The 24,352-nt window shown below is 25.9% G+C and overlaps 12 protein-coding genes across 12 annotated transcripts, besides 23 other annotated features; 5 read left to right on the top strand and 7 right to left on the bottom strand.

Annotated features, from left to right (window-relative positions):
- The first annotated feature begins 21 nt into the window (after window positions 1-21).
- Window positions 22-56: a sequence feature (AT_rich).
- Window positions 57-75: 19 nt separating this feature from the next.
- On the bottom strand, window positions 76-4,413 carry EDI_342160 (guanyl-nucleotide exchange factor, putative; the record flags this gene model as incomplete). Its single annotated transcript, XM_001735021.1, has 1 exon — window positions 76-4,413. The coding sequence occupies one exon, from the start codon at window positions 4,411-4,413 to the stop codon at window positions 76-78; it is 4,338 nt and encodes a 1,445-aa protein (XP_001735073.1).
- Window positions 2,415-2,438: a sequence feature (AT_rich).
- Window positions 3,952-3,982: a sequence feature (AT_rich).
- Window positions 4,414-4,531: 118 nt separating the features above from the next.
- Window positions 4,532-4,591: a sequence feature (AT_rich).
- On the bottom strand, window positions 4,588-5,739 carry EDI_342150 (uncharacterized protein; the record flags this gene model as incomplete). The annotated part of the gene is made up of 1 exon (XM_001735020.1): window positions 4,588-5,739. One exon carries the CDS (start codon window positions 5,737-5,739, stop codon window positions 4,588-4,590), a length of 1,152 nt encoding a protein of 383 aa, XP_001735072.1.
- A 269-nt stretch (window positions 5,740-6,008) lies between these two features.
- Window positions 6,009-6,085: a microsatellite.
- Window positions 6,086-6,136: 51 nt separating this feature from the next.
- Window positions 6,137-9,307, top strand: EDI_342140 (uncharacterized protein; the record flags this gene model as incomplete). The annotated part of the gene is made up of 2 exons (XM_001735019.1): window positions 6,137-7,072; window positions 7,124-9,307. 2 exons carry the CDS (start codon window positions 6,137-6,139, stop codon window positions 9,305-9,307), a joined length of 3,120 nt encoding a protein of 1,039 aa, XP_001735071.1.
- Window positions 6,840-6,871: a sequence feature (AT_rich).
- A 49-nt stretch (window positions 9,308-9,356) lies between the features above and the next one.
- On the bottom strand, window positions 9,357-10,382 carry EDI_342130 (uncharacterized protein; the record flags this gene model as incomplete). Its single annotated transcript, XM_001735018.1, has 1 exon — window positions 9,357-10,382. One exon carries the CDS (start codon window positions 10,380-10,382, stop codon window positions 9,357-9,359), a length of 1,026 nt encoding a protein of 341 aa, XP_001735070.1.
- Window positions 10,383-10,475: 93 nt separating this feature from the next.
- Window positions 10,476-12,326, bottom strand: EDI_342120 (uncharacterized protein; the record flags this gene model as incomplete). Its single annotated transcript, XM_001735017.1, has 1 exon — window positions 10,476-12,326. The coding sequence occupies one exon, from the start codon at window positions 12,324-12,326 to the stop codon at window positions 10,476-10,478; it is 1,851 nt and encodes a 616-aa protein (XP_001735069.1).
- Window positions 12,327-12,392: 66 nt separating this feature from the next.
- Window positions 12,393-12,488: a sequence feature (AT_rich).
- A 9-nt stretch (window positions 12,489-12,497) lies between these two features.
- Window positions 12,498-13,505, top strand: EDI_342110 (uncharacterized protein; the record flags this gene model as incomplete). The annotated part of the gene is made up of 1 exon (XM_001735016.1): window positions 12,498-13,505. The coding sequence occupies one exon, from the start codon at window positions 12,498-12,500 to the stop codon at window positions 13,503-13,505; it is 1,008 nt and encodes a 335-aa protein (XP_001735068.1).
- Window positions 13,375-13,395: a sequence feature (AT_rich).
- Window positions 13,506-13,529: 24 nt separating the features above from the next.
- Window positions 13,530-13,616: a sequence feature (AT_rich).
- A 9-nt stretch (window positions 13,617-13,625) lies between these two features.
- Window positions 13,626-13,681: a sequence feature (AT_rich).
- Window positions 13,682-13,855: 174 nt separating this feature from the next.
- Window positions 13,856-13,968: a sequence feature (AT_rich).
- Window positions 13,969-14,086: 118 nt separating this feature from the next.
- Window positions 14,087-14,179: a microsatellite.
- Window positions 14,167-15,975, top strand: EDI_342100 (uncharacterized protein; the record flags this gene model as incomplete). The annotated part of the gene is made up of 1 exon (XM_001735015.1): window positions 14,167-15,975. One exon carries the CDS (start codon window positions 14,167-14,169, stop codon window positions 15,973-15,975), a length of 1,809 nt encoding a protein of 602 aa, XP_001735067.1.
- Window positions 14,408-14,704: a sequence feature (AT_rich).
- Window positions 14,504-14,730: a sequence feature (AT_rich).
- Window positions 14,904-14,925: a sequence feature (AT_rich).
- A 397-nt stretch (window positions 15,976-16,372) lies between the features above and the next one.
- Window positions 16,373-16,402: a sequence feature (AT_rich).
- A 46-nt stretch (window positions 16,403-16,448) lies between these two features.
- Window positions 16,449-17,441, top strand: EDI_342090 (uncharacterized protein; the record flags this gene model as incomplete). Its single annotated transcript, XM_001735014.1, has 1 exon — window positions 16,449-17,441. The coding sequence occupies one exon, from the start codon at window positions 16,449-16,451 to the stop codon at window positions 17,439-17,441; it is 993 nt and encodes a 330-aa protein (XP_001735066.1).
- Window positions 17,442-17,553: 112 nt separating this feature from the next.
- Window positions 17,554-18,234, bottom strand: EDI_342080 (uncharacterized protein; the record flags this gene model as incomplete). Its single annotated transcript, XM_001735013.1, has 2 exons — window positions 17,554-17,742; window positions 17,797-18,234. The coding sequence occupies 2 exons, from the start codon at window positions 18,232-18,234 to the stop codon at window positions 17,554-17,556; spliced, it is 627 nt and encodes a 208-aa protein (XP_001735065.1).
- Window positions 17,863-17,885: a sequence feature (AT_rich).
- A 3-nt stretch (window positions 18,235-18,237) lies between the features above and the next one.
- Window positions 18,238-18,282: a sequence feature (AT_rich).
- A 132-nt stretch (window positions 18,283-18,414) lies between these two features.
- EDI_342070 (uncharacterized protein) lies at window positions 18,415-19,368 on the top strand (the record flags this gene model as incomplete). The annotated part of the gene is made up of 1 exon (XM_001735012.1): window positions 18,415-19,368. One exon carries the CDS (start codon window positions 18,415-18,417, stop codon window positions 19,366-19,368), a length of 954 nt encoding a protein of 317 aa, XP_001735064.1.
- Window positions 19,369-19,387: 19 nt separating this feature from the next.
- Window positions 19,388-19,473: a sequence feature (AT_rich).
- EDI_342060 (cysteine synthase A, putative) lies at window positions 19,468-20,478 on the bottom strand (the record flags this gene model as incomplete). The annotated part of the gene is made up of 1 exon (XM_001735011.1): window positions 19,468-20,478. One exon carries the CDS (start codon window positions 20,476-20,478, stop codon window positions 19,468-19,470), a length of 1,011 nt encoding a protein of 336 aa, XP_001735063.1.
- Window positions 20,479-20,724: 246 nt separating this feature from the next.
- Window positions 20,725-20,759: a sequence feature (AT_rich).
- A 20-nt stretch (window positions 20,760-20,779) lies between these two features.
- Window positions 20,780-20,880: a sequence feature (AT_rich).
- A 4-nt stretch (window positions 20,881-20,884) lies between these two features.
- On the bottom strand, window positions 20,885-23,497 carry EDI_342050 (alcohol dehydrogenase, putative; the record flags this gene model as incomplete). The annotated part of the gene is made up of 1 exon (XM_001735010.1): window positions 20,885-23,497. The coding sequence occupies one exon, from the start codon at window positions 23,495-23,497 to the stop codon at window positions 20,885-20,887; it is 2,613 nt and encodes an 870-aa protein (XP_001735062.1).
- Window positions 22,138-22,158: a sequence feature (AT_rich).
- Window positions 23,498-24,294: 797 nt separating the features above from the next.
- Window positions 24,295-24,345: a sequence feature (AT_rich).
- Window positions 24,346-24,352: the final 7 nt, after the last annotated feature.

The raw sequence follows: 24,352 nt of genomic DNA, 5'->3' as shown, positions 1-24,352 counted from the left end.
TTATGAGTTCATCTTTCTTAGTTTTTATCTTTTTAAATAACAAAAATTAATAAAATGCTATTCTAATGATTCAATTCAGGGAATTAAAACTAGTGTTTGTATTCTTTGTATTATTTTGATAATACACTTACGAACATCACTATCATCTGATGCAATTAATTGTACTAATTCTGATTGAACTCCTTTTATTATTTCTAAGAAATGTTTATCAGACAATACCATAATTTGTTCCAATGAATGGATAATGAGTTGTTTAGAATTACACATGGTAAATCCATTCTCATTATAGTACTTAATCATTTTATTGATTTCTTCAATTAGATATTGTATGTCTAGATCATGCAATTGATCTACAGTTGTGATATGACTATCAAATGTAATAGTCATAATGTTTTCATAATATTCAGTAATAATTTCTAATGGTAATTGTTCTATAGCTGTAAATAATGCTTTTCTTTGTTGTTCATATTGTTTCAACATTTTAGCATCATCTTTTAATCCTTTTATAATAGTAATGTATTGGTTTAAACCTTTACATGACACAGAAGTAAGTCCAAGTTCAGTGATCTTCCATGATTTCCATTTTCTAATACATTGAAGTGTATGTTCATTTTCGTTGCATCCTTCACAATAATACATTTGTAAACATCCTGGACATCTTAACATAAATGCTGTAATACCATCTTTATGACACTTACAACACTCACATCTCTTACCTGGTTTAGGACGTTGTGTTTTAGTTATAGAAGCAGAAGTAATTCCTTTTATAGCATTAACTACACTATCGAAATAAGTTGATTGAATCTGAAGATATTGGTCATAAACTTCATCAAATTTTTCATGTAAAATAAACTTCTTTAAGAAATTAAGTGTTTGGTCCCATACTTTCTCATGATTCAACATATTGTTGAAAGCAAAGTAAAGAACTGGAATAATTAAATTTAGTGGTAATTCTAAACAACAATCATATAATACATTTAATACTTTTGGTGAGTTTGATGGTAAGTCTGTATTTAAACAACGATATAATGATCTGTAAAAAATAATATCTCTTAATTCAATAGGCATTTTAAGTAATAAATTTTTCATTGTAGTAATAGCATATTCAGCAATACTTGGATATTTTCCAGTACCACTAGCAGCAAGAGATGTGTATAGTGGTAAATATTTTAACAAATATTGTTCAGTAGAACGTGTTAATTCTTCAACATACATTGGTTTTAAATGAGTCTCTTGTTCTTTTTCTTCATTTACTCTTTTAATAAGTTCAGTTCTAAGAGGAATATCAAATGAATCTTCAAGAGTTTCACTAACTATTTTAATAATAGATGAATTATACTCTTCACCATTTCCAGTACCATTTTTTTGATAAGCGATTAATGAATTAACAAATAACACATATTCTTTCATCAATTCTTCTTTATGGTATTGATAAAAATATTTCAGTAATTCAAATCCATTCAACTTAGTTTCTTCATATTCAGCTGCAAATCGTACACATTGAATTAATACCTTCCATCCGGATTTGATATTATTTACCCAATTAACATTTCCTATTAATCTTTTTAAACATTCCATGACCAACTCTTTTACTGGTATTTTTGGATGATCTGCTATAACACGAACAAATGGCTCAAGTGCTCTTTCTTGATTTTGACAACTTTCTTCTTTCATATCACCAAACATTGTAATTAATTGCCTCAGACAGTCAATTGCTCCCATTGAAACAATATCATTTGGGTGCATACAACATTTTTTAAATAATGAATTTAAAGAATCCCAAAATGGTGCCCAATGATTTTCACTTCGTTGTTTATTGCTAGAAGCAGCAACAACAAGAGCTTGAAACGCAAATAACCCAGGAGATCTTTGGTCTATCTGTTCTAAAATAATTTCACATAATGATCTAAAGAACGCTTTTGCTGCACGATGTCCAAGAGAACCACTTTCATAAAATACTTCATTTATTTCAGATATTTCAATTTCAGTAATGACTGTTGATGGGTGAAGAGTTTCATGTTGTGAACGTTTACCAAATTCATATTCTATAGGGAATGAGAATGGTCCTTGAATTTGATCAACACTAATTGGTTGTTCTCCCCAACCAGAAGCAATTTGTCTTAAACGTTCTATTTCAAATAAACATCTTAAGAATGGTGTCCACCCAACTAATAAAAATTCTCCATCGTTATGAGGAATGCTTAATAATCCTCTAATTACCATGAGATGTCGTTCTTCAATAAATTGAGGTTGGTCAATACATGCTAATGATCTCATTATTTGAATAAGATATTCTAGTGCTTCTTCAAGGAAGAAAATTGAACTTAAATGAACAGCTGATTGTAATATCATAACTCCTTTTGTCATTATTTGATTGTCATTATTAACAAAACAATATTCCATAACTTCTTTACATAAATTTTTATAAATAAAAATATGAATCTCTCTTACTACTTCGTGAGATTTTTCTGTTTGATATTTACCTTGATCTTGTAATAAGAATGTCTTCTTGGAAGAGTCATCTTTTTGTACAATAGCAAATGGTGTTGCTACAACACGTTCAAAAATACCTTTTAATGGCTTGTCATCCATTTTAATATTAAATCCTTTTTCACTTGTGACAACATCTTTGAACTTTTCGAAAGTATCAAATGCTTTAATCTTTGCACTAGGATTATGTGTTTCTGTTGCTAAACAAATAATAGACATTGCTAATTGATATAATTCATCTTGAGTTATTCCACCATATCCAGTTGGATTACATTCGCAATATCGTGCTGAAAATGCACCAATAACTCGTTCAACAACTTGTCCTTCACCTCCCATAACAAAGGTATCAAACATTAATCGTAAAGCATCATCGATTTCAATAGCTTTCATATCAATCATCTTTAATAATTCAGTTAGACATTCTTTATTTAACTCACCAGCTCCTCCAAGATATTCTCCAAAAGCTTTTCTGTTTAATCCATTAAGATGATGAAGAAAATGAACAATACTTTCAGCAGATGAAGTACATAATTCTTTTTCAATAAAGAATTCTACTCCTTTCTTTGGTGATTTCTCGAAAAGAGATAATCCATCAGAAATTATTTTTTTCTTTTCTTTGAGTTGAACAATGTCAATGCTAGAAAGTGGGATGACTGAATCCTCTTCTTTTATTAATGAATGAAGATTTTCTTCCCATTTTTCTGTAGAGTTAACTAACGTAACATAAATAATATAAAGAACATCAAGAGCGAGTGAACTTAATGAAGGGACTTTCAATGCTAAAACTACTCCATTTGTCATATCTTCAAATACATTTGGACTACTTTCATCACAATCATAATTAACAAATAACTCAATACAAAAACCATCTGTCTTTAAAACTTCTTTTAATAATTCTAATACTATTCTTTGACGCTCAATGACTTTAGAACCTAATATTTGATTAATAACTTTTGTGAACATTAATCCTAAATTAATTCTCATGAATTTTCTAAATCGAATGATACTAATTTTAAGTAAATTAATTGTTGATAAAGTAATTTGTTTAGTATATTCAGTTGCATTTGAAAGAATAACATCAGTAAGATCAGCAACAAATTTACTTGTAATAAATTCAAATGAAATAAGGCTTTCTGGATATTTTTCTAAATAAGATTGAAGAAGCATAAATATTGATTGTCTTGATTTCTGATTTAATTGTGATTTTGCTTCATGTGTAATTGATTGAATAAATTGATTATATGCATTTATATTTAATGTACGTTCACTCCAATTTGTTGTTGCGTATTGACATAAACAAGTAAATAAAGAAATTCCTTGTTGAATATTTCCTTTTAATAATTCTCCATTAACCTTACTTTTTTGACCCATTTTAGAAAGAATAATATCAACAAGTCTACCAATACACATTTGATAAGCTCCATTATTTGTATCGAGAGATGGAGTAATAATGTACATATCATAAATAATTTTAAATATTTCAATAATAAATGGAGTGTTTAGTGTTGAAGAGAATTTATCAACAATAGTTGTTAAACATTTAGCTACATATAAATTAGTTATATTTCCATTATATTTAAACATTGATGAAAGCATATTAATTAATACAACTAATATATCAACTGATTGATTTTTATATGTAATTTCTACATGTTTAATAGCTTGATATAATAATAATTTATCAATTAAATCAATGGCTTTACAACACATTTGTAAATTTTTAGCATTAAAGGATTCTTCTATAATTTCAAGAATTGGTGAAATTAAATCTTGTTTACCGCTCATTAACTCATCACCATAACTATTTGATTTAATTTGATGTTTTAATATTCCACATAATTCCAACAATTTACTTTGTTTCTTTTGAACACATTGGCATATTTCTTGTATTGATTTAATAAGGAAAATATGGGATTGACTCATATTAGAAAATACTCCTTTCTTATATTTTTGAGTTCTTTGATTTTCCTTCTTTTTTCTTCTTTTATAACAAAAAAAAAAGTTCTAATTCTTAAAAACAAATTTTAAAAACATAAAAGGGTTTTTAAAAAAAAAAACAAATTTCAATAGAAAAATTAATTGTTTTTCAATTATTATTTAACAACCAATGTGTTCAGTATCATCAAAACAATAAAGTGGTATTGTTTGACATGTTTCTTTTAGTAATAAACAATTAAAGAAACAACTTTTCTTTAATTTAATAGACGGGTCTTGCAAATGGATGGAGGTTAAAGAAATGCAATTTGCAAAACACATACTACTAACACAAGACAGTGTTGATGGAATTGAGACTGATACTAACTTAGAACAATTAGCAAAACAATAACAACCAATACCATCTTCATTAGGTGGTAATTCTATTGACGTTAATCCACAACCTTTAAAAGCATTATAACCAATCCATGTCACTGTTGACGGAACATGAATTGATTCTAATGAAGAACATCCTTCAAATACTTGACTTTGAATTTTAACTAACTTAGAAGGAAGGTTAATTTCTTTTAAACTTGAACATCCATTAAATGTTCCTTCAAGAGACGTAATTGTTGAAGGTAAAGTAATTGACTGTAAATTAGTACAATCAATAAATGCAGTTTTCCCTAAATATGATAGTGAGTGTGGCAATTCTATTGCAGTTGCTCCACATCCTCCAAAACATGAAGTATCAATTTTTGTAACACTCTCTGGAATCTCAATACGTGTCAATGATGAACTTCCACCAAAAGCCATGTAACCTAAACGTTTTACTGAAGATGGTAAAACAATTGATGTAAGATAAGGGCAATGATTAAAAGCTTCATTATCAATAATTTTTACTGAGGATGGAATGTTGATAGAAGTTATCATTTCACATCCATCAAATGCTTTTTGTTCAATAACAGATATCATTGATGGAATTTCATTTCCATAACGTCTTCTATCTTTTGTAGTATAAGTAACTATTTTACATTCATTTCCATTTTCTTTTTCATTTAAATAAGCATTATAAGTTACTGGATACAGTATATAAAATTTCTTAATATTCCCATCAAAAAACCTCATCTCGAATTGAGAATGAATGTTTTGAGTAGTTATATTGGTAAACAATTTTCTATTCTTAACAGTGAGTGGAATAGGATTAGATGTATAACTGTCTAGAGTTTCTCTAAATTTTTTTGAGACTTGAATGATGTTTAATAAATCTATAGGGTCTGTAATATATTGGCAAATAATAGGCATTAATGATTTATCTAATTGTGCTGAAGACATTGGGTTTTATTTATTTTTTAGAGTTCCAAGTCCATAAGTAATAATTTTTTCATTTTTAAAACTTAATGATTTTGTGTTATGTAATATAAAATAGAAAAATACTTATCATTAATAGAGACGTTACAAATGTGTTTGAACAAAGTTATTTATTTTCAAATAGTAGCATTAGTATTATTACTCAAATACCAATAAACAAATCAATATTGTTTAAAATTGAATTATAAAGTGAATTTTATTCGAAATATTCTTCTTTTTTTTTTACATAACCCAAAAAAAAAATAATAATAAAAACAAATTAATCTAAAATAAAAAATAATGATATATATAACAAAATATAAATAAAAATGTTTTTTAATTTAAAAAGATAAAAAAGAAGAACAACTTAAATATTCAGTCAATGGAAATTACTGTACAAACAGGATCACTCATTACAATCATTAAAAATACCATTGCTTCTTTAACACATAATATTTCTAAAGGAATTAATTCTGGAGAACGAGATGAAATAATTCAGGCATTAGAATGTGGAATTCATACACTTGGGAAATTACTTGTTTTAACACGGTGGTTAGGACGGAATCCTGTTCTTCATGATATTGATAATTTTAATTGGATATGTCAACAGTCAATTATCCAATTACATACTACTGTAAAAAAAATGGTTTGTAATGCAAAACAAGACGTGTTAATGAGAAAAAGAATTCCTGAAATTTCTATTGCGCTTCAAGTTCTTCTTGAAGCTACATACCCTCTTCCATCAATTCCAATCTGTTTACCTAATTTTCATAAAATTAGTACACTTATTGAAAGAAGGATATGGAAATATTATTATACAAATCATAATACTATTATTTGTAATAGTATTAATGTTATTGGTGGAATGTTATATTTATGTGTGAGAAATTCATTTAATGTTTGGTTAACAATAGCAAATTTAGATGCACTGTTTAATAATGATTCATTAAAATGGAAAATTGTTCATTTAAATTTTTATACACCAAATGAAACTGTTGCATCAGATGAAACCATTAATTTACATAACCGTAATTTAATAACTCAACCCGAATATTCATTAAATCCAATCCAAACATTAATTGATCAATTAATAATTATTTCAAAAAATAAATATTTTGATACATTATTTCGAGAAAGTCAGTCATCTTCTTTAAGACTTCTTTATCCTCACATAACGTCAAAGATTGTTACAATTAATAATGATCGTATTTTACAAATATCTTATTGGAATAATACTTATTGTTTAGAATATCGATTAAATAATTTAACAACATCAATTGAAATAAGTCATAGTCCTAATTTACCTTCAACACTCTTTGTTTGTTTTTTTTCATTAATTTAAGTCATTATATAAATACTAATTTAATAGAATCTTAAATATTCATTAGAAGAACAGTTATCTTTAGTTTCAAAAGAGAGTGCTCTAATGTGTGAGAAAAAGATTAATGAACAATTATATGAATATGAACAAACAAAAGAATCAGTATTAAATACTATTAGTGTATCTCCATTTACAGGTAAAATAAATTTAACATCACCATATATTTCTCAAAGATTATTAGATTATTATTCTGATTTATTTTCAACGACAAGTATTGATAAAAGTAATTATTTATTTGAAGACCTTTATATACATGCACATTATTTACAAATATTTACAGTAGCAAAGTTATTCTTTAAAAAAATGCATTTAGAAATATTAAACGAAGATACATTAAAATTAATTGCTGTTCATACTAATAAATTTGAACAAATAAAAGGAGAAATATTAAAACCAAAATGTATTGATATACAAGATCAAAATTATAAAGAATGTTCTGGACTACCATTTAAAATTCAAGTATCAGAGAATAGATATCTATGTTTTATTATTTCTAAAACTCCTGAAGAAAATTTAATTTGTGTTGGATTTAAAGGGACATTAGTCAATTATTGTTCATGTTCAAAAGAAGTATTTAATAATATTATTAATCCAATGAAATGTGTTGAGAAAATAACAGTTTTTTGTCAAGAGTCATATACTAAATATTCAACAAAAATTTATTTAGAATGTTTTAAAGATATTTTTAATGGAATATCTACAACAGGATCAACACTTGTTACATCTCTAAAAAATAAAACAGGATTTATTCTTTTAAATAGAAATTTACCATTTGTTGTTATTGTAGAACAACCACCAGAAGAAAGGAATTTTGTTATGATAGTTGAATTAAATAATTGTTCAATTAATATTTTAAAGAAATTTAAAGGTGGTGAAGGATTTCAATTAATAGATAAGAAAATGAAATTATCTATTCCAAAATGCGATGTAGAAAAAGATGTTCAAAGAAATGTTAAAAGACTGATTAAATTTATTCATTTAATATCATTTGTAAATAAAGTTATTGATAAAGTAGAATATTTCAATGAAAATACAATATCATTTAATGGATTTTATATTTGTTTTGAATCAGAAACATTTGATTCTGTTCAGTTTACTGTTAGTCTAAATAAAAAATATCAACATTTAACTGAATTAATAAAATTTGATTTTATTGATTCACCAGATAATGAAATATCAAATAGAAAAACTGTATTATTAAAAGATTGTGGATGTATTCAAAATAGTCTTTCATCATTTGTTTTATATTTTGATGGGTTAATAAAATTATTTTCTTCAATTAATACATCCTGTATTTCAATATCTATTACTGAGTTTACTTCTGTAACAATTTTTGTGAATACTGAAAATGAAAAAGTAACTCAACAAAATTTTGTAATGATATTTTCTTTTAATACTAAATTAGAAGAAAAGACTATGTCGTTCTTTTCTCGTTGGTTAGATACTATTGGAAAGAAAAAATTCCCTATGGAAGTCTTTAGAGATACATTAAAACAAATTCCAATTCAATTTAAAATATCTGAAGCTGAAAAATATATGAAAATATTATTATCACTGATTCATCTCTTATTGATGATTGAGTTTGTTTTCATTAATCCTACAAAAACTCAAGAAGGAAGATCTTATAAAATTATTATTCGACCTGACCTTTTCTTAAAAATTCCTTCAGTTATTAGTAATGATATTCCTTTCTTAACAACTTTAACTCAAAGTCAACACAATGATTGTTTAACTCGTTACTTTAATATTAGGTTTTCTAATCCATTTAAAAGTGGTAATTTTATTGATGCAAAAAATGTAATGGCATTAATGTGTAAAAAACCAACTCCATTTACTGTTAAAATAATTAATGACTTTGAGCCATTAATTACATTTTGTACATCTTCTTTATGTAGAGATAAATTTAAACATCTTTATGACTTTAATTTAATAGAGGCTGTAGATAATAGATATTATATTACTCTTAATATGTATAACACTGAATCAGATCTTGAAACAAGATCAAAATCATTTGAACTTCGACTGAATTATCATAAATCTATTCTTCAACTTGCTTCAGATAGAAGAAATGACCAACCACTAATCTCTCAATTCATTCAATCTTATTCTACTAATAAAATAAATTCATTTAAAGATCTTGTTGTTTTATTACAACAAACATTTGAGAAGTAATAATATAATTGACTGTGAAATTTAAACCGTTTTTTAATTAAGTTAAAATTTAATTACTTACTCCATAGATTAATTCATTTATCTCTTTCCATATAGCTTGAATAGTTTGATTTTGTGAAGCTTTAATACATGTTATTACTTCTTGTTTTTTCATAAATTCATTTCTAGCAAGTACATCTTGTTTAATGAAATTACCAATAGAAAGTAAAAGAATTGCTCTAATTGTTTCATCATTAGAAATGATATAAAGTTGTAATGCTAATTCATATAATCCATCTGCAAGCATTCCAGCAATACTTGAATTAATTGCACTTATTGATAAATTTAATACTACACCAGCAATAGCTCCTTGCATATTTAAATTATTATTAGTTACAGCAAGTGTCATTTCATTAAGCAGGAATGGTAATAATTTACCGTATGTTGAATAAACCATATTCATATATACTTCAGGTGGAGTAGTAATGAAACTGTTTGCTAAGAATTTGATAAACATGATTTTAATAGGCATTGTAATTGTATTATTATCAATCATTGAAGAGACAACACCAAAAAGTTGAGAATAAGCACAAATAGTTTCAAAGTATTTAACAGAGTCAAGACATTTAAGACATAACCCTCCAAAAAGATCAAAAAGAGGTGGTAATATTTCATGATTTTGAACAGCGTAATCAAGTAAAAGAGCAATAGATGTTTTCATTTCAGTTGTTAAATAAAATCCTTTTCCAGCTTTAATGAATTGAGCCATTGTAGCAAGTGCAATAAGTTCATTATCAGTGCGACATCCAACTCTAAGTAATTCTTGTAATTTTTCATAATTTTTAATAGGGAATCTTTTTCTTTGTAAAGAAGGTAAAATAGTTGTTTGTGGCTTAATCCCTTGTGTATTTTCTATAATGAAGTGGGCAACAGTATCTAGATGATGTTGTGGTAAATTATTTTTTGTCAAAAAGTCTTGTGCTGCTGTAAATACATTGTCACCAATTCTATACTTTAAATCATAGGTTGTTCCACCTTCAATTTCAACATTAAAATGAAGAACATTAGGATCATTTTCATCAATTCCAATTTGCATTTATTTTTTATACTTTTTAAGTTCTTTTTTTTTCTTAAATTTTTTTGAAGTTTATGAATGAAGAATGTCAATAATTATCATATAATTAATGTATTAAATTAAACACTGAAATCTATATATTGGTACTGCGCTTGTAGATAAATTTAAATATAAATCCCTTATATAAATCCCTTTCATTCTTTTAGATTCTGTTGAACAGTATTCATTAACATAACTCCAAGTATTCTTTGGAAAAATAAAAATATATCCCTTTCCTTCTTCTTTAACTATTGCAGCTACTTCTCCAAATAAAGTGTCTGGAATATTAAATGAGAGTTGTTGTACAATTTGACAATTTAATATTATTGTTTCATTAAATTCACAATCAATATTTACAATTGAATTAAGACATGGTATTTTCTTCTCTGCAACTATTTGGACTTCTTTAATATGGTGACTATACATTAGTTTTAATGATAATGGAACTGAATTTAATGGCATTAAGTCAATAATATTGCATTCATTGATAAAATAAATAGGAGGATCATTATGAATAAATACACAATCATCTATTTCTACCTTTAATGGACATTTATTAGGAGTTGATGGTTTGATAGCAAAAAAGACTAATTTACCACATGTTGCTAGGTAAATAGAATAATTATTTTTATTGATAATAAATGGTTCCTTGTTATAAGTAACTATTTTCCATTCTTTATTACTAGGTTTACCAAATTTGAAGTCACTATCAACTTGTGAACTATGTTCAATTGACTTAAATTTCTTATAAAACAATACTCCATCTCGTTGTTTTAAAATATCTTCTTTATTTAAAACTGTTCCTTGAATGTTACTTGTATCAGATGAGTTGTCTATACGAGACTCACTCTTTAGATCTCTAATTGATTGAATTGTTTCTTGTAGTTTATTCTCTTCATACTCATCTTTAGCCCATTCCATAGTACATCTTTGAGATAATTCCGTTGCTGAAGAAAGAGAATATTCATCTTGTTTTTGTTCTTGATGAGTTGTAATTTCCACACTCTCCCATTTATCTTGTTTATCATCAATAGATATTTCTTTTTGTTCTTCTTCTTCTTTGTATTTATCAATTTGTCTTACTACATCTTCTAATTCAAGTTCATTATGTTCATCTTTTATATTTTCTTCAATAATCATTGAATTATTTTGTTCTTCTTTATGTTGACTTTCTTTAGAAGAAATAGTGTCGTTATTTAAAATATTGGGTTCTAATATTTTATTTGTAAATAATGACTCTATACCTTTTAATGACAATGAACCAAATGACTCTGTTGTTACTTTTGAGTTAAGAGACTCTGTTGATAAATCGTATGTCTTTTGTTTATCTTGTTGTTCAATTGTTATTTGTGAATTTTTTAATAAAACTCCTGAACTTAATTTATTATCTTCTATTTGTTTGTTTGATGATATTGGTGAGTTGGTATTTTCTAAATGATAAATTTGAGGACATTCTTTAGAGAATTTTTGAACACTAACTGTTTTCCAACTATCGTCGCTTGATGGTTGTGTTAAATTATTTTTTTCTTCACAAGAGAGAGAAGTGTTAGAAGGTTTTGATGTTCTTTTAAATACTGGTTGACTTAATAATTGTGTTATTTCTTCATCATCATCTTTCATATACTTTTTGAGCTCTTCTTCTTTTTGTGAATATGACTCAATTGAAATGTCATAATCTTCATTTTTGTGTTGTGGAAGTTCTTCAATTGAGAAAGAATCAATATGAATTTCTTCTTTTGGTTTATGTGATATAAGGCTTCTTGGATGTCCAATGAAAGGTTTTTTTAAATCATTGTTTTGTGTTTTTCCTGTAATTGATTTTTTTCCAAGAACTAATTTACTAGTAAAATTACTATGAAACAAAGGCTTTTTAATGTGTTGTGGTTGATTTAATTTGAATGGTTTAAAGTTTTCACTTTTTGACATAACTAGTTAAATAGAGTTTTGTTTTATTAAGTTCATATTTTGATGAATCATTCTATATTTAAACCCTTTTTATTTATTTTTTGTTATTTAATTTTCTATTAATTATAATATATTTTACTATATATTAACTATTACTTTTAAAATAATAAAAAAACAAATTATCATTAATCTATGTTCATTTCCCCTTCTCCTATACCTTTTCCTACTAAAATTAAACAATATGAGATCATAGCTGATGAAGGAAAATACAAATCGATTGTCAAGTATTATATTATTATTTATCCTTGTTATAATACAATTACAAAAATACCCAAAGTCTGTTTGATTCATACAGCGGTAATGCCTTTAATCAATAAAAACCAACTCAAACAACAACATAGAAATTTATTTTTAATTCATAAAGACGTTCGGCTTGACAATAAATTTTCAATTTCTGATATATGTTATATAATGAATTGTTTTCAAATTCACTCTTATTGTCTTTGGGATGATAAAAAAATTAGAACAACATTAACTTATCCTTCAAAATTTAATGGTGATATTAGCATTGTTGATGTTTATTTCCAAGAGGCTATAAAGAAAAGAAGTATCATTTTTAATGGAAGTCATTTTACAGAAGAGTCAATCATTTGGTTAAAGGACAACCAAGTTGATGTTCCTACAAGCATTCGTAGTTATGAATACAATGCAAAAATTATTGAACTTCTTTCACATGAAAGAGTTGGAGGAAATGTATTATTGCTTGGAAGTGGTACTGGAATACTCACACTAGCAATTTCCACATTAAATACAAAAGATAGGGTCTTTAATATAATTAGTGTAGACATAGATCCTGTTATGAAAATGATTGCTGAAAGTCATGGGTATAATGGTCAATTTATTGTTGATGATGCAATTCATTTTCTTCAATCAAATAAAGAACAATATGAACATATCTGTTTAGATATATCTAACGATATAACCTCTGAAGTAATATCTCCTCCTCTTCATTACATATCATCAGATTTCTTCAATTTATTAAAACTTCATTTATCTATTAATGGTAAGGTATATTTTAATATATTAATTACTAACTCTTTTATTGAAAAAGAAGTGATTCATTTTATTAGTGAACATTTCTTACAAACAAAGACATACTCATTTGAACTTATATCTAATAAGGTATTAGTATGTGAATAATGTTAGACTTGTTTAACTTTTTACAAATAAATATATTAAACTTATTTGTTTATATTTTATTCTGTTTTAATAAATAATCTTATTAATGATAATATTTATATTGATTAAATACTGACACCCTTAATAAAAATTATTCTTATTAAAGTAATTCAATTCTTTATTACTTTAAAATAATACATTGTGTAGATTCCTAATAATTGATATATTTCTGATTTAAGTAAGTCTTAAAAAAATAAATTAAACTCTTAATATTTAATTCTTATTCAGAAATTAAGTTTTATATTATGATCATTATGTGTCATATCCTAAAAACATATATACAGTTAATGAGATATAACTTAATTCAAGTCATTATTTTTATTATTTAATTATGTAATAATAAAATAAAATTGATATGTTTTTATTTATTTTACTTCATTATACTAAAAAACAATAAAAATAACTTTTTGTTATTTTATTTATTGTGTTGAGTTTAATGGGTTGAGCTTTATTAAAAATGAAGAGATAGAGTGTTAATGTTTTTTGTTGGTTCATAACAGTTTAAAAGAAGTTAAAAATAAATAATTCAATGATCTTTTCATTAAAAATGAATACTAAAAAAAAAATATTTCAAAAATAATATAAAATTAATAAGAAAACTGAAAATCCAAATAATTTTAAAATGAAATTAGAAAAATGTTTTCTTGCAATCGTTATTCGATTTAATCAAAATTTTAAAGTGAATGAAAGGTTTGGATTTATTAACAAAAAGTGTTATGATGTTCTGTTGATGATAAAAGTTAATCCTTTAAAGATTTCTCAAGATATTTCTAGTATTTTTAAAGCAGAAAAATTAATTAGAAATATTGAATTTCAAAAAGAATTAAAGTTATTTCCTCAAATAGAGACAGTTAGAATTGATGAAAATTTATTAATAATGTTTAAAAAATATATTCAAGATAAATTTAAACAAATTATTATTACATCAATTACAATTCCATCATTATTAAGTGAAATTGAAAATAAAGTTATAGAATTAACAATTAATAACAATTTTCAATTATTTAATTTAAATAAATTTATAAAACTTAAAAAACTAAATATTATTTGTAATGATATTAATGAAGAAATTATTAATACATTAAATAATATTAAAACATTAAAATTTATTAGTATTCATTATTATAAAACAGTAAATAATAAAATAATAAATATTATTTCAAAATGTAAAATAGATAAAATTATTGTTTATTGTACTCAAATAGATTCAAATATATTGAATAAATTAATTCTTCCTAAACATACAAATGAAATAATTTTTTGTAATTATCAATATATTGTTGGAATGGATCCAAAAATTTATGTAAATTATTTTGGTAATTATGAAATAGTATTTCCAGAGAAAATAACTGATATTAGTAATTTTATTAATAATTATTTACCTTCAAATATTGTTATTAAATCTCATTGTAATATTTTTAATAATAAACATGTTTGTATTGATTTTTCAAGTTATAATCATTTTAAAAGTATTAGAAATGATATTAATTGGTTATCAATAATTTACCCTAATCCAATTTATTATGTTAGTGATATTTCTGTACCTCAAGTTAATGTATCAAAATTAATAATGAACCATTCTCATTATATTGGAAAAATACCAAATTCTGTTACTTGGCTTTCATTAAATAATTCAAATGTTACATTTTCTAATCAACCAAAGTTACAATATTTGTGTAGTTTCTTCTCAAAAATAAATTATGACATTAATACTTTAACTACACTTACAAAAATTCATAGTATTGGTGATTATACTAATTTCTCTAAACTCACTAATCTTAAAGAACTAACTACTAATGAATTTATTAATACCTCTCTTGTTCTATTTCCATCTAGTTTAACTAAATTAAAATTTGAATCTACCCGTTCTATTTGTTGTTCTTCATTTATTAAAAAATTAGTTATTAGATCATCACAAGAATTCCCTTGTAAATTAAGTCAATACACTCAATTAATTAATTTAAAACTTGATGGTTGTTTTACATGTATTGAATTACCAACTTCCTTAACATCACTTAAATTTAACTCACTAAAATATAATAATATTATTGATCTTTCATCTATTCTAATAGTAACTATTCATATTGTAAACTCTGGTAACTTGTTTATCACTCTTCCTCAATGTATTAAAGAAATTAAAATAGAAAAATCATCTGTTTCTTTTATGAATACTCAAAATATAGATCTTAATGAATTTTCAATGTACGATTGTGACTGGGTAGAAATAGACAACCCATTTCATTCAATCCTGAAACAAAACATTTTTATGAAAACAAATAAACCAATTATTTATATGGATTGTATTACCGACAAACTATTTACTGAAAACTTAATTTCTTCTAATGAAACTAGTGAATATTTTAATACAAGCGATTCATATGGCTCAGTGAGCTTTGAAAGTGAAGCATCAGAAATATATAGAGATGAATAAATTATATAACTTATAATGGAAAAAGAAATTAATAATTGAATGATTGAGCAATTAAACTATACTAATAAAAGATTTTACTATTTAATAGGATAAAAACAATCTTTTTTAAAAAAGAATAAAATGGAGTGTTCTTAATGAATAAATAGAATAAATAGAATATCTCAATTTCACTAATTTTGAATAGATCTTTTAAGTATTACTATTACTTATTATAATACATCGGGAAAATTAGAAAATAATAGTAAAATAGCAAAAATAAAAAGAAGAAATCCTGAATGTTCTTAGAATAGAATTCTGGAATTTTCTTCCAACAATGGAAAAGAGAAAGATTTTAATCGAAAAGAACAATGAACTTCTTTTGAATATTTGGAAGGTTTTAGTTTAAATGATAAAGAACTATAATTTATAATAAAAAAACTAATTAAAACTAGAATAATTAAACTAGAAAATCGAAAAAACTTAAAAAGTAAGTGATGCTCCTCATTTTCTTCATTGCCCTTGCCTTGGCTAATAAATGTACTTTTGATGAACATATTAGTGATAATACTAATTATCAAGATGGTTCAGTTTATCATGAAAGATATTGTGATACTTTGTGCCCATGTGAAGGAGATGATTGTGAAATGGACTTTAGCTCTACTCCATCTAGAGAGATTGTTAATGTAACTGGTCAAATTGGAACTCTTATTACAAGAGCCTATGATCTTACCTTTGCTATTTATGTTAATGATGTTTTTAAAACAAATAATGTTATTTTAAAATCACAAAGAATTCAATATAAACTTGCTAACTCATCAACTATAACAATTGGTTCTCAAGCAGTTGAAGAAAATAACACTGTTGCTACTGGAAATACTATCTTTAGATGTGCTGGTACTTGTACAATTTCTGATTCTACAATTGCTAAGACAGGCAACGAATCTATTTCATTCATTTGTGAAAAGGATTTGAGTGAAGCTAGTTATAATATTATTAATACTGTTTTCACTGTTTCCTTTGATTCTGATTCATTTTCTCATATCTATGCTCGTGAAAATGTTATTTTCTCTGTTTTAGATAATGTTAAATTTATTGTTGATGCTACTGAAGAAAAATTAAATGAAAACGCTGAAGTTGCTATTCCATTAATGTACAATGCTAAAGGATTCCCAGAAAAAATGACGGTTTCTGTTTCTGCTGAAAATAAAGAATATGATGTTGTAAATCAATGTGATGGTCAATGGTTAGTTGCTGTTCCAAAAGGAACTAATGTTACTATTGATTGTTTTGACCCAACTGTTACTACTGGTTCTGAATCCCTTGAAACAGGATGTGAAATTGCATTCATTGTTATTATTTGCCTTGCTGATACTACTTTACTTATAGTCCTTATTGTCTTTGGTACTTTAGCTCTTTTGCCAATGATTAAAAGAAAACTTGGAAAAGGAGAAGATGATTACAACAAGTTCGATGAATTAACAAAGTAATCTGATTTTGATTAAAACAAAAGAAATTAATTCAATTTTATTTGAACATCTTCTTCTTTTTTTAAATCTTATAAAATTAAAAAGAGGGTTTTTCTACCATATAATTCATTTATTATTCATAATATTTTGTTCTCATTTCTATAAATCTCTTCATTATATTATTTCTATCAATTATCATAGATGGTTCTTTCATTATAATTGATATCGTTGTTATAGTTGCTTCAAAAGTAGACATTCCACCACTAATCTCTTTTCGAATTTCGTTGTATTGAGAATAATTATTTCCATTACTTAAGATTAACTAACAATAAGTTTTTATTTTAACTAAAATTCCTTATAAAATAACAATACAAACAGTGTCTAATTGATGAAGTAATTTATTTCTATTATAAATGGACTTTGCTTGATCCCAAGTACCATCAATAATTATAATATATTTATATTGTTGTGTAAATGAAATATCATTTCCACTATCAATTATTTTTGCTGTTTTACGAGGAAACAAAACAGCAAATTCATTTGGTTTTTGTTGAATTTTATCAATAAGTTCAATTGGTAAGTTTTTTTTATATATTTCAACATGTTTAAAATATTTATCGATTAATTTTACTGTATTTAATTTTACTTTTGCCTCTCTTGGGTCTTGCAGTATAATTAAATATGGATAGTTATCATGTTGTTTTTCTTTAGGAATTAATTGGCATATACAAATGTTTGGATGTAATCCACATTTCTCACAAAGTCTTAATTTTTGTGGTTGTATATCTTCATCAAAAAAAGGTAACTCTTCCATGTGAAATTAAATTAAACATTTTTATAGATTTTATTTATCTTTTATTTTCATTCCTTTGTATTTTAATATCTTTTATACAAATAATGATTTCATATTGAATCGTAAGTTTAAAGAGAATACAAAGTGTACTACTTGAATATTAAAAAGTCTTTGTTATGTTTTATTTAATATTCTAATGAAATGGTAATTACAATTATTCGTTTTATTTTAAGTGATTGTATGTCAACACAATTATTTAATTCATCAGATCTTTTAGGTTATTCTATCTTATTCTTAGATAGTTGTGTAAGTGCAACAAAGAATGGAACATCAGGAAATGAAGTAATTTCAACATTGCTTTCAAATAAGCCAATTTGTGATTCATTATTTGGTATTGCAATTAAAGCATTTCCAATGACACCAGAACCATCATTGATGTTAATAGGGTCAATGTGTTATTCACTTGAAGCAAGTTTTGCACCATATTGTCTTCCATTAATTCCAAAAACGGTAGAATGGTTAAATAGTGAATTACCACCAAACATATACAAATTGTTATGTGAACTTGTAGGTGATATTAGTATAACAATACAAAAAGAGTTTGAACAATATGCAAGTAACTATTTAGAATTAATTCTTAGAATATTTAAAAAGCCATATTTAACATTTGGGGATAAAACAGGTATTATTCAAGTAATTGGAGATATCATAGCAACATGTCCTAAAGAAAGTCAAATAGGGGTTCCAACAGTTGTAGAAATATTAAGTGGAGTTAATACAGTACAAAGTGAAGAAGATGAAGAAATAATTAGAGCAGTGAGTGAACTTAGAACAGCAGCATTTTATGTATATTCAACAATATATCAGAATTATGTTATTGATGATGTAATTCCATTTGTTAAAATTACAATTCAATTAATATATATATCAGTAAGTGATAAATTCTTTTATAAAATGCCACAATTAATTAATTATATAACAAACACAATATATGATATCATACATAATAACAGTGCAGTTAAATCACCGGAATTTATAGGAGAAATGAATAATGGGAATATACCTAAATTAATAGGAACAATGAAAGAAGTATGTAATGATAAAGAATGCAAGAAGATGTTACAAAGTATAACAAGATATTTACATATTCAATGAGATGATAACAGAAGAAAAGAATAATATAAAATGACTTTTTATTTAAAAAAGAAAATTTTAAGTTTAAAAAAGAAGAAAAAAATTTAAAATTTAAAATAATTAATTCAATAAAGAATCAAGAATTTGTGTTTTTGTACCTTCATCTTTAATTTTATATAATTCTGTTGATAAATATCGTTCTCCACATGATGGTACAATAATAACTATTGTTTTTCCTTCGTTTTCTGATTTTCCCGCTTCTTTTAATCCTGCTAAAATTGCTGCACCACTTGACATTCCACACATAATTCCTTCATATTTAACTACTATTCTTGCCATTTTCCATGCTTCTTGTGTTTTAATTGGTATTATTTCATCAACAAATTCTTTCTTATAAATATCTGGAATAAAACCTGCTCCAATTCCTTGAATTCCATGTGGTCCTTTTGGTTTACCTTCTAATACTGCTGATTCTTCTGGTTCAACTGCTATTATTTTAATTCTTTTTTTCTTTTCTTTTAATTTCTCAGCAATCCCAATAACAGTTCCTGATGTTCCAACAGCAGAAACAACGATATCAACTTCTCCATTTGTATCTTCCCAAATCTCATTAGCAGTATAATAATGTGATGTAGTATTATCAGGATTACCAAATTGGTTTGCAACAAAATATTTTCCAGGATTTTCTTTTAACTTTTTGTTAACTTCTTCAATAGCTCCTGTAATTCCTTTCTTTCCTTCAGTTAGAATTAATTCTGCTCCAAATGCTTTCATAATCATTTGTCGTTCAAGTGACATTGTTGATGGCATTACAATATTAACTCGATATCCAAAAACAACTCCAGCCTGACAAAGTGCAATTCCTGTATTTCCAGAAGTAGCTTCAATAATTTCCATTCCTGGTTTTAATCTTCCATTTTTAATAGCTTGATAAACAATATTGAATCCAACACGATCTTTGACTGATGACATTGGATTAAAATACTCTAATTTAACTAAGATTCTTGTTCCTTTCTTAATTGTTGGATGTTCTGTTACTCTATGAAGTTCAACTAATGGTGTACCTCCAATAGTTTCAAGAATGTTATGATAAATTCTTTTTCTTGGAGAATTAATACTTATTTGTTCCATTATTTTTATTAATGTATTTGTTAATTCATTGTATCAACCTTTAAATAATCTCAACTTTGTTATTTTTATAATCCAATGAGAATAAACAAAAAAATATCAAAGGAGGTCTTTATAAGTCAATCTATTTTGTTAATATGACTTTATTCTAATAGATGTAACAATAACACTTTTACTAATAGAAAATAAATTGAATATTTATTACAATTTGAAAATCTATAACTTTATGATATGATAAGACTTTCTTTCATTTATTAATTAAAAATATCAAAAGTAATTTTTTACTTTCAAAACTTTATCTGTGAATAATATTTTTATTTAAAAAAAAATAAATTTTATTCCTTCTTATAATATCTTTATGATAAAATTAAATTTACCTTATTTTATAAAGAAGTAATTAATTATCTATTCAAGCAATTGGATAATAAGCAGCTTTAAGAATCTTTTCCATATCCTTAACCATTGGTACTCTTGGATTAGCTGGTGAACATTGATCTTCAAATGCAAGAAGTGCCATTTCTGGTACTTTACTCATCCATGCTGATTCTTCAATATTTGCTTGTTTGAATCCTGTAATAGTTTCAGTAGCTTTCATTAATTCTTCACATGCTTTAGCAAATGCTTCAACTCCTTCTGCTGGTGTATTACATTTAAGTCCAATCATTTGTGCAAGTTCCATATATCTTTGATCAGCTTTATAGAAATTATATTTTGGCCACATTGCAAGTTTTCTTGGTTTTTGTCCATTATATCTAATGACATGTGGTAATAATACTGCTACACATCTACCATGTGGAAGATGGAATGCTGCTCCTACTTTATGTGCCATTGAATGATCCATACCAAGGAATGCTGATGCAAATGCCATACCTGCAATTGTTGCTGCATTATGCATTTTTTCTCTTGCTTCTAAATCTCCATTATATGATTTAAGAAGATTTTCAAAAACTAATTTAACTGCTTCTCTAGCAAGTCCATCTGTATATTCATTAGCCATAACTGAAACATATGCTTCTGTTGCATGAACTAATACATCAAGTCCTGTATCTGCAATTGCTCTCTTTGGAAGTGACATAGTAAACATTGGATCTACAATAGCAACTGATGGTGTAAGTGAATAATCTGCAAGTGGATATTTCTTACCTGTTTCATGATCTGAAATAACTGCAAATGGTGTAACTTCTGATCCTGTTCCTGATGTTGTTGGAATACAAATTAATCTAGCTTTTTTACCCATTGTTGGGAATTTAAATGCTCTCTTTCTAAGATCAATGAATTTTTGTTTCATTGCAAAGAAATCTGCTTCTGGATGTTCATAAAGTAACCACATAATCTTAGCTGCATCCATAGCTGATCCTCCTCCAATAGCAATAATATTATCTGGTCCAAATGTATTCATAACAGCAAGTCCTTTTTGAACTGTTTGAATTGATGGATCTGGTTCTACATCAATGAAAATTTCTATTTCTACTTCATTACTTCTTCTTTTTAATACATCCATAACTCTATCAACATATCCTAATTTATACATCATTCTATCTGATACAATAAATATTTTACTAAGTTCTTTAAGTTCTGCAAGATATCTAATTGAATGTGGTTCAAAGAATATTTTTGGTGGTACTCTAAACCATTGAAGATTATTTCTTCTATCTGCAAGTCTTTTAATATTTAATAAATTATGATATGTAACATTTGCTGATACTGAATTTCCTCCATATGATCCACATCCAAGTGTAAATGATGGCCAAATATAATTATAAATTGATCCAATTCCTCCTTGTGATGATGGTGTATTATGTAAAATTCTACATGCTTTCATTGTAAGTGCATATTTTTCAACTACTGCTTTATCATTTGAATGAATAGCTGCTGAATGTCCTCTACCATTAAATTCAACCATAGCTTCTGCTTTATCAATTCCATCTTGTGTATTTTCTGCTTTAAGAATAGCAAGAACTGGTGATAATTTTTCTCTTGTTAATGGTTCATTTGGTCCAACTTCTTTACAAACTACACAAATAATATTACAATCTTCTGGTATTTTAATTCCAACTTGTTCTCCAAACCATTGTGGTGACATTCCTGGACATTTTGCATTAAGTCTTGCATTATTAACATCTGCTGAATATGCATTAACTCCAAACATAAACTTTTCTAACTTAGCTTTTTCTTCTTCATTAATGAAATATGCTCCAAGTGTTTTCATTTCTTCAACTACTTGATCATAAATTTCTTTATCAATAATTGCTGCTTGTTCTGATGCACAAATCATACCATTATCAAATGATTTTGACATAACTACATCATTTGCTGCTTGTTTAATATTACATGTCTTTTCAATATATGTTGGTACATTTCCTGCTCCTACTCCAAGTGCTGGTTTTCCTGATGAATATGCTGCTTTTACCATAGCATTTCCTCCTGTTGCAAGAATAGTTGCAACTCCTGGATGATTCATTAATTTATTTGATGCTTCAATTCCTCCAAATTCAATCCATTGAATACAATTTTCTGGTGCTCCTGCTGCAATAGCTGCATCTCTAACAATTTTAGCTGCCATAATTGAACATTTAAGTGCTGATGGATGGAATGAAAATACAATTGGATTTCTTGTCTTAATTGAAATAAGTGATTTGAAAATAGCTGTTGATGTTGGATTAGTAACTGGTGTAACTCCACAAACAACTCCAACTGGTTCTGCAATTTCTGTAATTCCATAAAGTGGATCTACATTAACAATACCAACGGTTTTAGCATGTCTCATTTCATGTGTAACATGTTCACATGCAAATATATTCTTAGTAGCTTTATCTTCAAAAATACCTCTTCCTGTTTCTTCAACTGCTGCTGCTGCAAGTGCACAATGTTGGTCAAGTGCTGCAACTGATGCTTTCTTTACAATATAATCTATTTTTTCTTGTGTAAATTCTGGTTTAAGATATTCTTTAAGTGCAACTTGTGCTTTAGCAACAAGTTGATTAATATGTTCATCTACAGTCATACTTTGTTGTGCAGACATGTTACTTATTTGTTTTGAATGAATAATTTAGTTTTGATGGAGGTTTAAATAGCTCTGAACCAAGAAACGGGGCTAGGTTAAGAATAAGTTTGTAAAGCATTTTTTGAAAAAAAAGGATTCTCTAAATATACCTTTTTCTTATTTCGAAAATAGTAAATTTCTTCAAATTAGAAGAATTTAAAGGATTTCAATTGGATTATTACGTGGCAGGGTTTTATTTTCGTTCACTCTAAAATTAGGATTCTGAAACTAAAAGTTCAATCACTCAATTTGTTCCTTTTGTTTAGATTTTTTGATAGAAGATTAAAAAAAGAGTACGATAAAAACTTATTGTCGCATTGAAGTATCATGACTTGTTTATGCAACTTTTGCAATGATATTTTATTTCAGTACATTCTTCCTTCTTTAAAATACCTACTAACAGAAATAACTGTAACAGGACATTTATCAGATGATGTTTTGGTCGTTCTTATTGAAGAGTTGATATTTTTTAGGATAAAAATAATTCATTAATAAGGTTGAATAATTATTTATCGTTCGACCATAAATGAATTCCTTGTTTTTTGTCAGAAGTATAACATGTCCTCCAAATCTAAATAAGATAAAGTGATATTATTTATTGAAGTGAAGTAATGCTAATGAAATTCTTCGCTTCAAAATAATTTTGGATGTAATAAAAAACTCGATTTAAATGGAAATGAATTCAATTCAACAAAATTATGAAAGAGTGTCAAAAATATTAAATTGTAATAATCAAATGAATTGTTTTAAGTATGTTAATAATCTTTATTTTCAGGAAATTATTAAATTGATTATAATTAATAAAGAAAGGAATTTAATTTAAAAAAGTTTGAG

The sequence above is a fragment of the Entamoeba dispar genome, genomic scaffold (assembly GCF_000209125.1).
Source record: "Entamoeba dispar SAW760 scf_1105229458841 genomic scaffold, whole genome shotgun sequence".
NCBI classification, from domain to species: Eukaryota; Evosea; order Mastigamoebida; family Endamoebidae; genus Entamoeba; species Entamoeba dispar.
The sequence above is the reverse complement of the archived record's forward strand: the minus strand, read 5'-3'. Positions and strand labels throughout refer to the sequence as shown.